The 16417-nt window shown below is 39.3% G+C and overlaps 2 protein-coding genes across 7 annotated transcripts; one reads left to right on the top strand and one right to left on the bottom strand.

The window, feature by feature from the left end:
* Positions 1 to 1170: 1170 nt before the first annotated feature.
* Positions 1171 to 7768, bottom strand: THNSL1 (threonine synthase like 1). 6 transcript variants are annotated; one of them, XM_048951045.1, is made up of 4 exons: positions 7649 to 7768; positions 7199 to 7295; positions 4032 to 4136; positions 1171 to 3528 (listed from the first exon to the last, which is right to left on the bottom strand). In XM_048951045.1, exon 4 carries the CDS (start codon positions 3475 to 3477, stop codon positions 1273 to 1275), a length of 2205 nt encoding a protein of 734 aa, XP_048807002.1. In that variant the 5' UTR covers positions 3478 to 3528; positions 4032 to 4136; positions 7199 to 7295; positions 7649 to 7768; the 3' UTR covers positions 1171 to 1272. The 6 variants fall into 6 exon arrangements, with proteins under 6 accessions (XP_048807002.1, XP_048807000.1, XP_048807003.1 ...); XM_048951043.1 differs by having other exon boundaries at positions 7001 to 7295; XM_048951046.1 differs by lacking the exon at positions 4032 to 4136 and having other exon boundaries at positions 7001 to 7295.
* A 100-nt stretch (positions 7769 to 7868) lies between these two features.
* Positions 7869 to 16097, top strand: ENKUR (enkurin, TRPC channel interacting protein). The gene is made up of 5 exons (XM_048951049.1): positions 7869 to 8055; positions 8297 to 8442; positions 11122 to 11348; positions 12611 to 12757; positions 15699 to 16097. Exons 1-5 carry the CDS (start codon positions 7988 to 7990, stop codon positions 15870 to 15872), a joined length of 762 nt encoding a protein of 253 aa, XP_048807006.1. The 5' UTR covers positions 7869 to 7987; the 3' UTR covers positions 15873 to 16097.
* The last annotated feature ends 320 nt before the right edge of the window (positions 16098 to 16417 follow it).

Below are 16417 nucleotides of genomic sequence, written 5' to 3' on the forward strand. Positions count from 1 at the left end.
TAGTATTTCTCATAGCATGAAATGTAGATATATTTCCTGCTCTTGATAAATATAGTCCACAATTAGCAGAGTAAGACTGCCCACAACCATACAATCTCCTCAGGCAATATGCTCAATTTTTTTTTTAAATTAAAAAAATAAAACAACTAAAAAAAAACAACCAGCACAGAGCCTGTCATTAGCACAGACAGACTGTTAGCAGAGACCTACTTCAGGCTGCACAATGAATACCTCTGATGCTATTGCATTTGCCAGGCATTGAAGTTCATCCTTCACTTTACTTGATGAGCTACCAAGACCTCTGAGACACTTCATCGCTGTAATTCATGCAAAGACAGAATGTTGAGAACATTAATCTAAAAAATGTACACGTCAACAGAAGGAATTAGAAAAAGAAAGCTATGGAAAAAAATAGAATACAATAAATAAATGTAAATAAATACTTAAGTTTAGATCTTATCTAGGAAGACTGATGCTAACACTAGTCAATAGCATTAAAGAAGTATTCTAATGTCAAAAAGTTAAACTAGAAAAGATCTAGAAAAGACTACTGGCACACTAGAGGATGAGCTGTATCTCAAAAGTTATAAATATTAAAGAAAGGACTCCATCAATATGCAGAAAAACATCTGGAAGGAATAAGAAAGATGTCTGAAAAACAAGATAACCAGATGTTTTGCACAAATGTTGGCCTCGCAAAACATAAAAAGAACATCATACAAGAAAGTAGCATACCATAAAATAACACAGTTCAAAGATTAACAGAATACGTATGCTTTAATCTTTATAGTGAAATCACACTTCACTGGTAATATCTGAGCATCATCGCTATCATACCGTGTTTTGGCGTCCTAAGTGAAGCGAGTTAAACTTTAATTGATCACCTCCTGGTCAGGTGATCACATCATTCTTGCCACAAAACTAGAGCCGTTAGCTTCAGGTCAGACCTCATTACCTCCCTCCTTCAGGGGAGAATGCTTCAGCTTGTGAAGGAGACAGTGCTACCAAGAAAAGCCTGCTCTGCTGCTGTCCCTAAGGCATGTGGTCTGCAAGAACACTCCAGGCTTCCAGTCTTTCCATTCAGAACTGTTCCGTGCTACTACAAATCTCACATGCATAAGAATAAGAATACTGCTGAAGATCGCACAATTGAGTATACAGCTGTGGATGTTACGCTGTGAACTGGACACAGGCCAGATAAATCATGACTTTATTAAAACATGCAGTTTGTCAGGGTACCACAAATGACACAGTACACATCCGACCGGTTGCTCAGAAAACTTTCATAAAATGATTTTGAATTAAGGTTTCTATACAAGACATCAACATACTTAAATCAGCAGCACAGACCCGGTGACCCTCATTCTCATTCTTTTTCAGGGTCGCTAATAGGCCCCAGTGGACTGGAGGCAGAGGGCTGTAAGAACTCAGCAAGTGAAGCTGACTTAATGGGTTTTGTTTTATTTCTGTAATCCTCAAGGCCCTCAAGATAGCAGGTGCAAACTTAGAATAATGAGCTGTAGATGAAATAATAATTGGACAAGTTCTATCTTGTAATCGATCTGCAACTACTTTAGCAACAGCTGTGTGTGTATCCAGAATATATCCTGTAGTGCTGTAGACAGAGTGAATGGCAGCAAGGCAGTCTTCCTCAGAGCACCACCCAGCCACCAAGTCCCGCTGAAGCTTTTCAAGTAGGTCTTTCTGCAGGCAAAAGTGGCCCTGATTTTCCAGCCAGTTATATAACTGCGTCACCAGCTGTCCATCACCATCAGCAATCAGGTGCAAGTATCGCTCAAGATTGGAGGACTTCAAAATATCCACTGCTGGTGAAAAAGTTGGAACTAATTTTCTTCCCCTCAAATCATAAATACCTGTTCTTATAAAGTCTGTCAAAACATTGTTTTCATTGGAAGCACAAATGCATTTTCTAATAGGGATTCCCATCATTTTGGCATACAAGGCAGCCAATATGTTGCCAAAGTTCCCTGTAGGAATGCAAACATCTACGGGGTCTCCAAATGTAATAATACCTTGATGAACAAGATCGAGGTATGCAGAGGCATGGTAAACCACCTGAGGAAGCAATCGTGCCCAGTTTATGGAGTTTGCTGCTGCTAAAGCAGTGCCATACTCTACTGTAAGATAGCCAGTATAATCCGAGTTGGTAAAGATTTTCTTCATAGCAGTCTGGCAAAAATCAAAATCAGATTTGACACCTACTGACCAGGCATTCTCTTTCTGACAACCAATCATCTGTGATTTTTGAATTGGGCTTATTCCATCTTCAGGAAAAAAACTCATCACAGCAATTCTCTGTTTGTCAGTGTCATGGAGACGACTAAAGCCATCTAAGACAGCGCTCCCTGTATCACCAGAAGTAGCTACCAGAACCAAGTAATTGCAGCTCCTGGGAATGCAGTATGCAAATATATGTGGCATCATCTGCAACGCAAGATCTTTAAATGAAGCCGTTGGTCCATGAAATAACTCAAGGAGAAACTGATTGCCTGTCAAATGTCTAACTGGGGCAATTTTAGAACAAGTAAAGTTTTCCCCGTATGCAGTTCCAATAATTTCTCTCAGTTTAAAAGCAGGAATGTCAGCAGGATGTATGCATCTCTCTAGTATCACCTGGGCTCTTTCAGCATAAGTTGCTCCTATTAGAGTTTGCCATTCTTCAGCAGTCAACACTGGAAGTCCTCTCTCAGGGACAAAAAGTCCTCCATCTGAGGCTAAGCCTTCAACAACAACATCACTGAAATACTTGTGAGAGTTTTTTTGTGTACTCCTAGTTGAAACATAAGTTTCCACTTCTGAGTTTTGGTATCTCTTCACAGCATCAAGCACCTTTTCTGCTACAACCTCTGCTGCCATATTGCCCCCACAAAGAACACGAACATCGTACCACCTTTTGTAGAACTGCTTCCTAAACTGAAGTATGTCCTTAAGAGAAGCAGCAGGACCCTGGCCCACAATGCGATCCACTTTCATTGACTTCAGCCGACTCATAATGACCACTGTGGGCACATCAAGATACACAACTATTCCATTTCTTTTCACATGCTGCATGCCAGCAGTGTGCATTGGATTGGACCCAGTAAGGGAAATGACACTTCCAGATGCTGAAAACCTCAAAAGGGCTTTTCCTTCCTCCTCTAAAAATTGCTCATTACCAACATCCTGCAGTTTTTCTGACACACTCATATTCCAGGTTCTTTCAAGGACATCATCATCTATATCTATGACAGGGCAATCTAGTTTCTGACCTACTATTCTCCCAACTGTTGTTTTCCCAGCACCCGGAGGTCCCATCAGGATAATATTCTTATTTCCAACAAGAGAATGGCTTGAGAACCACGACTTTGATATCTGTTCCAACGTTACCAGTCTTGAAAACATCAGCTTTAAACAAATTTTAGAAAGACTGTTTTGGGCTATCAGTCTCAAAGGTCGATACTGAACAGTGTGAAACATCTTCTGCTGCTTTTTTTTTTTCCTTTCAAGCCACCTTGTCAGCCCACTGAACTGATTCAAAAAGAAAAAAATAGCAATTAGTTCTTCAATAAACATCTTAGAAAAAAAACAAAACCTAAAGGATATAAAATTGAAAACAACAATTAAAACACAAATCTAGTTATGACTTTGTCAGTGACAGGAGGTACGCATTTTTCAAAATAAGATCATCCATTCCATTCCTACTACATAGCTCCAGCTCGGCTTCACTGACAAACTTAACTTCAAACAGTCCTTGCCCTCAGGTTAAATAAGGATACCCAGGCCTAGCACTACAATACTATTTGCATATAATATTGTTAACAGGAATTAAAATTCAAGTTGTTGTTGTTTTTTTTTTTTTTTTAAATCAAATAGACTACTTAAAAGTAAAAATTCATAGACAATGAAAGTTAACTAAAGCACCTCCATGTAATTACAATACTGAAGTCTGTATGTTCCCCAATTTCAAGACATCTTTATTTTCTAAAAACAAAATAAAACAAAACAAAAACCACCACAAATGAAATACCTACCTACATACAACAAAAACTCACAGACTTGTGCAACAGCAAGGATGGAAGAGTTGCATCCAGCTGTCTTCTGATGGAATGACAGAGCAAGCAATTCGTGAAGAGCTCCTACAATGGAATTGTATTGGATGTGGTTTGTGCAAAGCGAGAGAAAGACATCATGAAAACACTCCACTCCCAAAAGCACATTAAAAATTCAGCAGGAAAGCAGCATTCTCAACACAGATTAAACAAGACACCCTCAATGTGTTTTTTTGTTTGCCTAGAGAAATCACTGCCAACACAACTGGAGTTGCAAACTACAATTTGTTTGTTATGTTCAAGGCCACAGGGTGAAGGACTCTCAGAATTTCAATAAAGGAGGGAGGCTAGGCGAGAAAAATCAGCACTAATTTGCACAAAAATCCAAATAGAGTCATTTTTCATTTTAAATAATAATAACAAAGTGATACTTGTTTGCCTGTTTCTTCACTGCTCATGTCTGAAAATGTTTGAAGAAGAACAACAAAGAATTTCCCTTAGGAAATTAATATAACTATATGATCACCCATCAATTCTTTAAATATATATATATATATATATATATATATATATATATATATATATACATATACACACACATACACACACGTACACGTGTATATATAAATACATACATAAAATCACATTTTTTTGAAGACTTATTTTAGCTGTTACAGCATGCAGGACAGAGATGGCTGACAACAATGCAAGCGGTATTTCTTTTTCCCACCCTCCTGGCAATGTAACACCTAACCAAAACTGCAATCAGCTATTTCTAATAACTATATCAATCTAGCTGCTAGCATTCCATCCAGCAGCTGGATGGGTGCAACACACTGCAGCAATATTTCTCAGCTTTATCAGCTACTCAGACCAGAAAAATATTTTTTAGCGACAAAGTGTTTCCCTGTGTTAGTCATAACAGACTCGATAGAACAAATACAGGAACTCACTTTAGAGTAAGTCACCAAACCTTTCACAGAGCTTTTTCTCTAGACAGTTTTGAAACCAACAGTGCTTTACCACTACAGAGGACAGAAGACGACACAGAGTTGTATAAGACTGGTGAGAACCAAATGTACTGTAACACCTTCCAGTGACCTACCAATGGTTAAACCATGTTTAGTTACCACAGGAGCCCTTTAAGACCCTGTCCTACCTCATCAGAATGCATAGTATGGAATGATCCTAGAGACACAGGTCACTCCAACTTTAAAAGTAACATGGAGGCCCAAGTTTTCTCAGAGCAAACCACAGAGATCTTCACTTTCAGGTGCTCCTCACTCTAGATTCTGCTATGTGTTCTAGATCTCTTTCATGCTCTGCTTTCTTTACCAAACTATTTCTACTATTTGTGTTTCAAAATCAAAGTGTTTCCAATTATTCAGATCTTTCCATTTTGCTTACTTCTGTATGGAGAGATAAGCTTAAAAGCAAGTGCCCTAAATATCATTATATTCGGTGTCTGCAGCCTGTACATGATAAGCATGCTGTAACTACAAGGTATAAACCAGAGTAAAGATGGGCACTTCATACTGCACAGTTTTTTCTAATCCTTCTAAAGTATAAGGGAATATGTAGGTGCAACAAAGTTTTCTGTAACAACTATTTAAAAGGAAAAAAAAAAAAAAAAAAAAAAAAATCAAGAGTATTTGTAATATTCAGTGTCATTATAAAGTTGTTCTGTAATGGCAACGCACTGAAGTGAATATACACATACAGTTAACAGGGTCAGAAAGTGATACTTAAGCTTCCAAATATGAATATGTTCAAGATATTTAAAAAAAAAAAAAAAGAAGACAATATTTTTGTGATTTTGTTTTTTTAGCATAATAGTTTCAAACCTTATTTACGAACAAAGGGCATACAAATCATGTCTGCACCTCTAGTTGTACTCCAGAAGTGTTTTGCAGTGCACAGTACTTAGTACACAACACAGCTGCAGGACAGAACATCCAAACTGCTTTATCAATCTAGGACACAGGAACACAAAAGCCTCAAAAATTAGTGCTGTAGGCAAGGAAGGAACTAGACACAGACTTCTCTGATTATATACTTGCCATATTTGCATACGGTTACAAGCAGTCTGTGAGGCTGCCTGAAGTCAACTCTGTAAATCTGATGCAAGAATGTGCATGGAATTTTATCCAGCTGCTTGGTTTAATCTATCACAGTTTCACCCAACCTTGCACCGATATAAAGTATTACAAGAATGAAGATATGAAGATTCTAAAAGAACAGTTCAATAATTGCAAGCTTTTCTTACTATGTAAAAAACTTTTTACTATGCACTAAGAAGAAGCTTGCAATTATTGAAATGCTCTTTTAAAATCATTTTTATTCTGGTGGCAGGGCTTTACTGTGAAAATGGTGTGAATTAGACTTCATGTCTAGCAGTTCATCAGTCCAGTAAGAGCACCAAACCAACCACCTTCAGCTATAGCTACTTGTGCCAGCAGGCTTTAGGGGTGAGAGGGTGTTGTACTGAAGCAGAGCTTATACCTGTACCTCCAGTGAAATCAAGTTCTGACAGTACACGCCAACCTTCCACTTGGAGGGCTGAAGGCCCCTACGTATACTTGCAGATGTACACAATTTAAATGATTAATGATGACAGGAGTTACAGTGAAAACTGCTCTTAGCTACCAGAGTAGACACAAAGTCTGCAAAGACACAACGTATGGTTAAAATCCAGAGATCAAACAAGTCAGTGGTGGCTGTTGGAGAACTCAAGGTAGGTCAAGACAAATTGTTATCACGCTTCAGAGCTTCCAATACACACACAAAAAAAAAAAACCTCCCCTTGTTTTTTCTCAGAATTTCAACCTTCCCATGTTCACCCCACAGTCCAAAATGCAGAGATGGTATTTAAAAAAAAGAAGGCAAATGTGTGAAATCAACCTCTGCACCCCGTTTCTGCAAAAGCCTTAAAGGAGGGTGAGAAGTCCTACCAGTTACCAAGCGTAAAAGCCAGGTCACAGCAGCAGATGAGCAACCACAGCAGTTGCAACTGGTGCAGGGGAAAGGATCACTTTCGAACTACACCAGCAGCTGCAGTGCTGACAAAACCGTACAGCGAAGGAGGCAGGAATGTTCTGGGGACAGATCTGAGCTGCCATAAGGATTCCCACTCTGCGGCAGCCAGACACCTGCTAAAGCTTTCCAGAACATCAGTGGGCACTCAAATATCTTTAGGAGCCTCGTTCATCTGCAGGAAGGGGTCGAGCTCATTTCCGAGCGTGAGATCTGTAAAACAGAACGAACACAAGAAAGGAAGCCGATCTGAGGGAGCCCCGAGCTGCCCTGACCGGCCCGGCCGCTGGGGAACGCGCCGTCCCGACACCTCAAAGGCGCGGAAGCGCGGACAGGAGGTTGGGTACGGACGGAACGCAAAACACGGCTGAGCTGGACACCACGGAGCCAGCCCGGCCGCAGCTCACCGCCCCCTCCCACTGCTCGACCAACGCAGCCCTGGACTCCCCCAACCCTCGGGAGTAGCAGCAGCAAAACCTTTGTTTCGCCCTGTCCTGCCCGGCCCGTGGCTCGGCCCGTCGCGGCCCAGCCCCGCTCCCCACAGGCGCCCCTCAGCGCCCACGTACCGGCGAAGCGGGGCGGGGCCCTCAGGTACCGCACGCACCCCACAGGCGCGCCTCCACCGCCCGCACTGCGCACGCGCGGCTCTCACCGCCCGCCCGCCCGCAGCTTTGTTGGCTTCGGCTCCACCAAGCGCGCTTGCGCAGCCGCGCGACGCGTCGCGTCCGCCCGGCGGTCGCCTCCCGCCAAAGAAGGGGCGGAAAAGAGGTGGCGCGGCCCCGCCTCTCGTGGCGTTGTTGCCTAGCAGCGCGGCTCCTTGGTGACGGCGTGGACGGCAGCGTGAGGGCCGCGGTCGGCCCGGCGGCAGCCTGAGGCGAGGGGTGGGAGGCGGGAGCGGACGGAGGATGGCGGCCCAGGAGAGCGTGTATAACCTCCTGCCTCGGCTGGAGGAGAAGCCCGTCAAACCTCCCAGGTACGTGGGGATGTAAAGCACTGTGACCGGTTCTGGCAAGGCACTAAAGTCTGCGGATATGGTTGGGTATGGGTTGGGCATGGGTATGGGCATGGATTGTCTGTGTGAGGCAGAGCTGAAGTTTAGCAGGGAGGTTATGGGAGTGGTGGCATTTGGAAAGATACAAAATGAAATAGCATGGTCTTTTGTTGTGACCTTTTCTGACCTTTAACTTCTTCATGCCTGTTTTTTAACATCAAAGGTATATATCGACATTTAGGCCGTCTGTAAAGCTTGAAATAGAGCAAAGTAAAGCGCAGTGGAAAACTATGGGGCCAGCAAAAGTTGCAGTGCCATCTCCAACAAACTTTCTGAAGAAACACTCCAAGGAACCCACTTTGCCAGCAAGTGAGTGTGTGCATTGATCACATGAAAGGCATGGTGTTCTTTCTCAGCTGCAGCCATTTAAAGACTGAAGCTGTGTTGACAGCATGATCTGTCCTTCTGATACCTCAATTTGCAGTTACAAAATTTAGATTTGTATGTCATTCTTTCCTGCAACTGATCTTTAGTAATCAAGTATATAATATTAGCAGGCATATTAAAAGTGAACTAATTGTTTGTAATGCTTGAAGTTATTTAGGTAAATATATATATTTGTCTTGATCGTCACCAACATAAAGCTTTTCAGTATTCACTGTTGCCTCTTAATCCTGTGGCATTGAATTGACTAGCATTGTCCAAAGTGTAGAACGTTTTTTGGAGAGCTGTATACCACAGTAACAAGAAAACTGGAATATTTTAAAGAGCCAGTTTTTTTCCACTACCCTATCTTCAGGCATAATCAAACACACCAAACAAACAAACAGAAAAACAGAAGAGCTTAAAGTACCGTATTAAAAAAATGCCATCTAAGAGAACATGTGGGTCAGCACCAAAGCATATGTGGTACATGCAAATGACTTTAGCGTTGAAAATACAGGCTATGGCGGGAGCCTTTGGAGGTGTACTGCCTCAGGCGATATGAATTATCAGAACCTTAAGGTAAGTTTTGGTCCCTGAGGTTCTGTAGGTATTGTAGGTGGTTTTTACCAAAGATCATCTCTTTTTCAGGAAAGCTGAACAACATTCAGTTGGAATGTAATGCTTCATGGCATCTGATCATTAATGCTTTCAAGATCAAGAACTTGTTAAATTGCTGCACGCATGTTTTAGATGAACATAAGAATGTTGATTCACCAATAACTTGGAGCAGTCCATGATGTTCCTTTTAAATACTTTTTTTTTAAGTACTTTTAAGTATTGCAAAATTTCTGCTAACTCCTACAAACTGACTATGTTTTGGCATTCAGCACTCTGTTCTATTTTTCTCATAAGAACAATTTAAAATATTTTTATCTCAACTTGCTAATTCAGGACTTCATTAAAAATAACACGTACTGGTGTGTTTGCATTTAGAGTTGATGTACCATAGCCTCAGAATGGCTGTGACACATCGTAGCTACTATTCAGACCGGTAATCTCATTGCTGTGATTAGATCATAACAGGTTTTGAGAACAAGCTACATCTTTAACTCAGAAAATTCTTGTACTTGTGTTGAATGGAGTTTCATACTTACATCAGAAAACTTACATTACTTACTGACCTCTTTTTAATGCATGGCACTTTCATCACTTGGAACTTAACCAGTTATCATCTGTGGGATTATGGCATTTTTTTAAATGATTCCTATGCCATCTTGAAAATTGGGTTTGATCTATCTAGTTAGAAAGTAGATGGTAAAGACAAAGCAGAAAGATTGTTCTTTTTTTCCCCCCTAAAGTCTAGGATAATGTCATTCTTGGAGAGTTTGATTACCCAGTAAGTAACTCCTTAAAAAAAAAGGTGTTTCCTAATCTTCTACTGGTCTGGTTGTATTACTGGTTCGTCTGGTTGTATTACTGATTTCTGGCATTCATTTTAATCAAACTGTGTTACTGGCTGCTGAATGGGGGCTCCCAAAACATCATTTGTGCACCAGTGTTATGCAGGTCAGGGTGAGCAAGTGCTCACCGAGAAGCTTCAGGGATCCTTTTTCCAAAATGGTGTCCTTAGAGAAACAGATTTAAGTCTGTGTTCTACAGTACTAAATTATGGAAAGCTTTCAAAACAAACTCAGAAAAGCACTGGTTTGTAGGGTCAGCATCAGGAAGCCAGCTGTTGTAGGAATGTACTCTTACATATTAATGTAAGTTGGAGTTCTGTCTGCTGGGAAATATGGTGGGAAATGAGTTGTCTTTCATCACTCAACTGAATTGGCAGTACTTCGGGGACTAGCAACTTTCTGTTGGTGTGTTGGAGAGATTACACCAAAAAGGAAGGGTTCCTGCATTCTTTGGAGAAAGGAGGGTAAGAAGCAATATTATGGAAGAGCAGGAGTAGTGCCACTCCTTAAAGGAGGCCAGGAATTAAGGGTGACCTAAAAATGACCTCACCAACAGGAGCAGATTCACCACAGCAGAAGCATGAAAGCAAAGCAGAGCAGTGATGGAAATGAGTGAGGGAAAATGAGTCAGTGGCCTGGTGATCATCAGACAAGACAAGGTAGCAGGCCAGGTCCATCCACTGATTCTACAAGACACTTCAGGAGTCTAGGGGCAGGCACACCTGAGCTAGATGAGCTAGGGACTGGCTGCCCAGGGCTGGGCTGAAATGAGGTGCGCTGAATGATGCTGGTCAGGGCCAGTGAGCTCAGAGTCCTGATAGTGAGCACCTCTGATAAAAACAGTTTTCATTACATCTTATAAGTCCTGTGCCACTACAGTTAAGGAGTACATCGAGTGGCATATTATTTGGAAAACTTATCTACAAAACAACACAGGATTTCCTAAACTAATTAAGCTTCAATTATTCCCAACAAGCATATTAGTTTTTATTATAGTACTTTCCCAGTTTACAGTACAATCCCAGTCAGTCCTTTCAGTGTAGTTACAGCTGCTTTCTACTTCATGTAATTTTGTGCATAATTTTGTGCATAATTTTTCTCTTTTTAAACTGCAAAGCTCTATAGAGTTATTGCTGAGAATGTTTACATGCTCAATTCACAGGAAAAAAAGAACAGGAGAGTAGGAAACTGCCTGCTTTATCAGTACCACGGAGGACAGATCGCCCAGTTATGGGAATTCAGAGTAAAAAGAATTTTATAAAAACAAATGCAGTTGCTGCTATCACAGGATTGCCTAAAAAGCCTCAACATATTTATGTTGATAGAAGACAGGGAGACAAATACTTGCTTGAAACTTCAGGACTTGTTCCAAAATATATTAAGAAAAAGGTAAGTTTTATTAAATTATAGTGAAAGTACTAGTAGATGCCTGTTTTAGATTCTCTATTTCTTTCTCCTATTGAATGTTTAAGTTATTGTTTTTTTTTTTTGAGATGTTTTAATATCACTGCTGCTTGTGGTAGGCCTATGAAATTGAAGGAGAAATCACTGGCAGTAGAGTACTGCCTTTCCTTTGCTCTGTATTCACTTGCTTATGCTCTCAGCAAAAATGTGGCAGAATGTTACTGCTAAACCAATAACAAATGTGTTGTGTTTTGCATTGGGATCTCTTGGAGTATCCAATAAGGACACACAGAGCCAGTTTCTTCAGCTTCTGCTCATGTAACAGTCTTTCCAAGGTGCTAATGGAGAGATGGGATCCATTGAGCAAAGTGGGGGAGGACATTTTAGTCAACAGCCCTGCTAACCTTCTAAAAGGTATTTTAACTGAAGTGTGGTAATAAAAGTTTACAGTTTAATGAAGGAACACAGATCAGTATGGCAAGTACATAGGTAAGGATAGTGAATTGTGAAGGACAACAGCAGTTCATTCATAGCCAAGTTATGCAAAAAGAGACATGATGTGTGACACAGCTTGTCACAGGGAAGATGCAGAAAAATGAAGCAGCAGTCCTTGCAGAACCTCTGCATGGCTAACATAATCAAGAGCACTACTCAACACTGAAAAATTTGTGAATCATCTAGCATTTGTTTGAAAGAAGGTATATTCTGTGTGTTCCCCAAGTGCGTCTGTGATATCCAGAAAAGATTTTTCCTCTCAGAAACACAGATCTGCTGTAGCCATTGTGAGATAGTCTGTCATTCCTCTCCAGTTCACATTGTGCCATATCTTTGGCATGCAATGTTTTAGCAGAAATCAGAATACAGGAAGACCTTTCAATGACAGTATCCAAGGAATGTGGACAGTAGAACTTAATTCCATGTGAGAAAATTTTAAGTAGCCTGCTGTCATGAACAAATTTCAGACTTTTCACTCAAACATCAGTTTGTATAAATGTTTTGGTTTCTGAATTCTCTTCTGAGGTTGCGACAAAAATTTGAGGGAAATTGTTTATATATTTTCATAAGACTACGAAGAGGATCACATTTCATGCTTCCAAGAGCATGGTAATTTATTTAAGATTCTATTCTTCAGTGGCACAAAATTCCTTTTCAGACTGTCTTTCTAAATGTGTTGCATTATATGTGACAGGTATGTATTTGTTTTCTTCTTAAAAGCACATTAGGACACTTTTTCCTTGTCGTTATAGGATTATGGTGTTACACCAAAATATGTAACCCAGAGAAGAGAAGAAATGAAGAAAGCTCAGAAAGAATATGAAAACAATGTTTTGGAGCATCTCAAGAAAAAAGCCATGAAACAGCTATCTGATGAAGAGAGAGAATGTCTACTGCAGGTGCATATTGTGATTTAGTGTAGTTAGTAATATGTGCATAAGATTAATAAGGCAATGTAAGTCCAAATAAATGATAAAAGCGTATTGGACTTAAGCAAAGCAAATGAGTGCCTACTTCTTCACTAGATGGAGCTATAGAACAGTTGTAAATTAAGCTGAAGGGAGCTGGTATCAGTTTTCAATTCAGTTACGTTTGTATCCTCTTTAATGACTTGGAATTTCAGCGAAGCTTCAAAGAAATGCAAAAAATCACAGATGTGGATCTGGAGACAGTTCTGGCTCTCTACTTGTGAATCATTAAAAAAAAAAAACAGTTGTTTTTTTTTTTAATAGCAGTTTTTTTTTTCTGATGTACAATATCATTGCTACTGTTACACTTATTGGTAGTTTCTGTCTTCATCTTGTGACCTCACTGGCTAGAACATAAGGTCGGAAAATTCCATTTGTCAAACTGTCTAGGGTACTATCTTTCAGAAAGTTTTTAGTGCACAAGTCTTTCTAAAATGAAATAATACCATAAAAAGAAGTAGAAAAGTGGAAAAGAGAAAAAGTGGGAAGAAACATTTTAAAAATTATGTCCAGTTCTAAAACTGGTATTTATCATGACTACTTTTTAGGCAAACTTCCTATGAAAATTAGGTTTATGTTCCTGTGATATGTTTTTTAGTCTGTCCATCTGAAGCAAGTGAGCAGATGATGAACCTCTGACTCACAGACATTAATTGATTAATTAGCAAAATCCAAAATAGTAGCCACAGTGGTGTCTTTTATGCAACAGGCAGTAGATGCCTAGGGAGGAGTACGGGAGAGAAGTGAGAGTATTGTATTGATAGCAATAGAAAAAGTATAACAGCAAAGTTGAAGATGAAGATGGCAGGGAAGGTGTGAGACAAGCTGATGATACAACGAATGAACTGTGCAGCAAAAATATATCTGACAGAAGGCATGTGAGTTTTGCTGCTCACAAGTCTAATTTTGTTTGATCATGTTCCATATTTTTCAGATACAACATTGAGCAGAAATCTTTTTTAATTAAAAAACAAAAGATTATTTTTGTTAACTCAGCAGTTTCTTCTGATTCTTTCAAAAATGCTTGCTCATTCTTGGGTCAGATTACTTCTATCAGTTCTGTTGTCAGGAGGAATTAATGTCCCCAGAGTATGTGACTCCTACTCGGCGCTCAGCTGAGGACTTGTGGAAATCCTGTCTTTTAAAGTAATTGACATAGATATTGAACAAGTGCATTATCTGATCTGAAGAAATACGTGGCAGTAGATGTCTGAGAACAAAATTAAAGCTCATGAGCTTACAAAAATAAATGGACATCATTTGCAACAACATTTTTGAACATTCTCTCCATTATGCTTACTTTGGCAAGGATTTTTGAGAATGAAATAAATGGTGATAAATGCAGTCATATTTCTCACTGATCCAGCACATATTAGCATTCCTTATATAGAGTGAGGTATTCAGTTTGTCATCTAGCCCAAAGCAGTAGTGGTCAGCATATTGCATTGCTGTGGAAGGAACTGTGAGGGTGACTTTTGTACAGGGAACGATGATCTGCTTCCCATCTCTCTACTCTGCAAGGATAGAGTACGTTTTGATGAGTGGATGTTCTGAGGTGTTTTTAATGATTTCCAAACCAGCTTTCACTAATGCAAAGAAGAATTACTTAAAAAGAAAGTTATTCATGACTCTTCTTTGAAAATTTCGGAAAAACTGTATTTATTTTCATGGCTGTCTATTTGTAAATAGTACCTTATGCCTGGTGGACTCTGAACTTCATTTTAGTACTTTGCAGCCTTGGAAGACAAGTAACTTTGTATGACAGTAGGCTTGTATGTTGCTCTTAGTTGCCTGTGTTGAGATAGGATTTTTAAATTTATGTAGATATTTGTATATGAAGATTGGAAGAACCTTTGTGGGCAGCAGAAGATGCTGAATAAAAATATACAAAAACTATGAATTTCTGCAACAAATACACTACTTTGAATCAATAATATATTAATTCATATTAAAATGTACGTTCTGTTTACTCAACATTTGCAAGAAGAAGTTATTCTTTTCTTTTTAAGTCTGCTCACACAGTGGACCAAATCAGACAAGTTTATAGGCATGAGAATCCTTGAACTCTGAAATAGAAGCAACAATCTTCAAAGCCAGGACTAAGAGTAATTCTTCTAAATGTAAATTCAGTAAGGCAGTAATCAAGTTAGCCAATATGGTGGAAAAGATGAACAATAATAGTGGAGAAGAAAGACATGAATTTGGAAATCACAGTGTGCCATGAAATCAATGTATCTGTTGAAATGGTTTTTAGCTAGGAGGGTCTCTGTTACTGGAAATGATGCTGCTGGTGGTATAAACTGAGTGAGACTTGCATTTTAATTTGGGCTTGAGTTTCAAATATTGGTATTCTTGTGATTTCTTAAGGTCAGTTGCACCACGTATGGTGTAGGGGTATCCGCAGCAGTCAGGTTGCTGTTTATGGCAGAAGGGGTTTCTGTAGTGAAGTTTGTAAAATAATTCCTGTTCCTGCCTTTTTGAAAAAAGCAGTCAACTGAGTGATGAGTTTTGAGGCAGTTTTTATGAATCCTAGTGGTTCCTCAGTAAGCATGCTGGAATCAGATACAAAGAGCAGTCAGCGTTAACTGCCTGTAGATTCCTTCTTAATAAGGAATCTATTAACTTGGTGCAGTTTTTCTTGAAGATGCTGAGGATTGGAAATGAAATGTAGTGTTCCTCGAGTTACTGATAGGCTGTGGAGTTGACTGTTGATCACTGTGTTAATCACACTGATACACTTTCTACAACTTAGTAGATTGTACATTGTAGATGCACTTAATCAAGGGCAATTTTACCAAAAGTAAAGTGGTTTATGTGCATATCATTTTTAATGAATTTTTCTCATGTGTTTCCTTTTCTTGTAATGCACTAGGGGCTGAAAAAGAAGTGGGAGGAAGTGTATCACGAATTTCAGTGTCTTTCAGTAGAAATAGACACTATACCCAAGAAGCTGTATAAAGGAAAGCTGGAATCACAGATGAAGCAACTGGAGCATGACATAGATGTAATTGAGAAGCACAAAGTTATCTACATTGCAAATGAGTAAGGACTGTTTTTCAGACATTGCCTCTTTCCTCCTTTTCTCTTTCTCTACCCTTGTCCATCCAAGAAAAAAAACCCAAAGCTCAAAAGAAGTTGAAATTATTCAGAAGGAAATATTCAAGTAATAGAAATATGCAGCTTCTTAGTTATTTGTAACAGCTTCTCTAATTCTCAACTGTACAACTCATTTTTTTCAAATAAACTTAATATAACTTTATATGAACATGAATTTAATCTATTATTTTTTGTAATTTTTATTGACAACTAAAATGCCTCTAAACATCAGGCATAAAAAATACTGTTCTGTATTGTATGTATACTGTATGTTTGGGGCACTTCTTTCCTTACACAGCCCAAACTAGGTGGAATAATTGTCTGCTGAAGACACCTTGGTAAACATTCGGAGTGGGGTGGCTTCTGCTCTGGTTAATAAAGAGCTGTTGCATTTTACTTAAATGCTTGAACGATTATATTTCTAAACAGTTTGGTTTCTACACAACGTTTTGTTTATGTAAAAATAATGTGATAATACTGTATTAAATCTACAAC

This window comes from Lagopus muta, chromosome 7, assembly GCF_023343835.1.
Source record: "Lagopus muta isolate bLagMut1 chromosome 7, bLagMut1 primary, whole genome shotgun sequence".
Taxonomy (NCBI): domain Eukaryota; kingdom Metazoa; phylum Chordata; class Aves; order Galliformes; family Phasianidae; genus Lagopus; species Lagopus muta.

Coding starts and splice junctions, on each gene's coding strand:
- THNSL1 (XM_048951045.1), bottom strand. CDS start 3,477: ATGTTTCACACTGTTCAGTATCGACCTTTGAGACTGATAGCCCAAAAC.
- ENKUR (XM_048951049.1), top strand. CDS start 7,988: ATGGCGGCCCAGGAGAGCGTGTATAACCTCCTGCCTCGGCTGGAGGAG. Junction 8,443..11,121: donor GGAACCCACTTTGCCAGCAA/GTGAGTGTGTGC, acceptor CTCAATTCACAG/GAAAAAAAGAACAGGAGAGT. Junction 11,349..12,610: donor CAAAATATATTAAGAAAAAG/GTAAGTTTTATT, acceptor TTGTCGTTATAG/GATTATGGTGTTACACCAAA.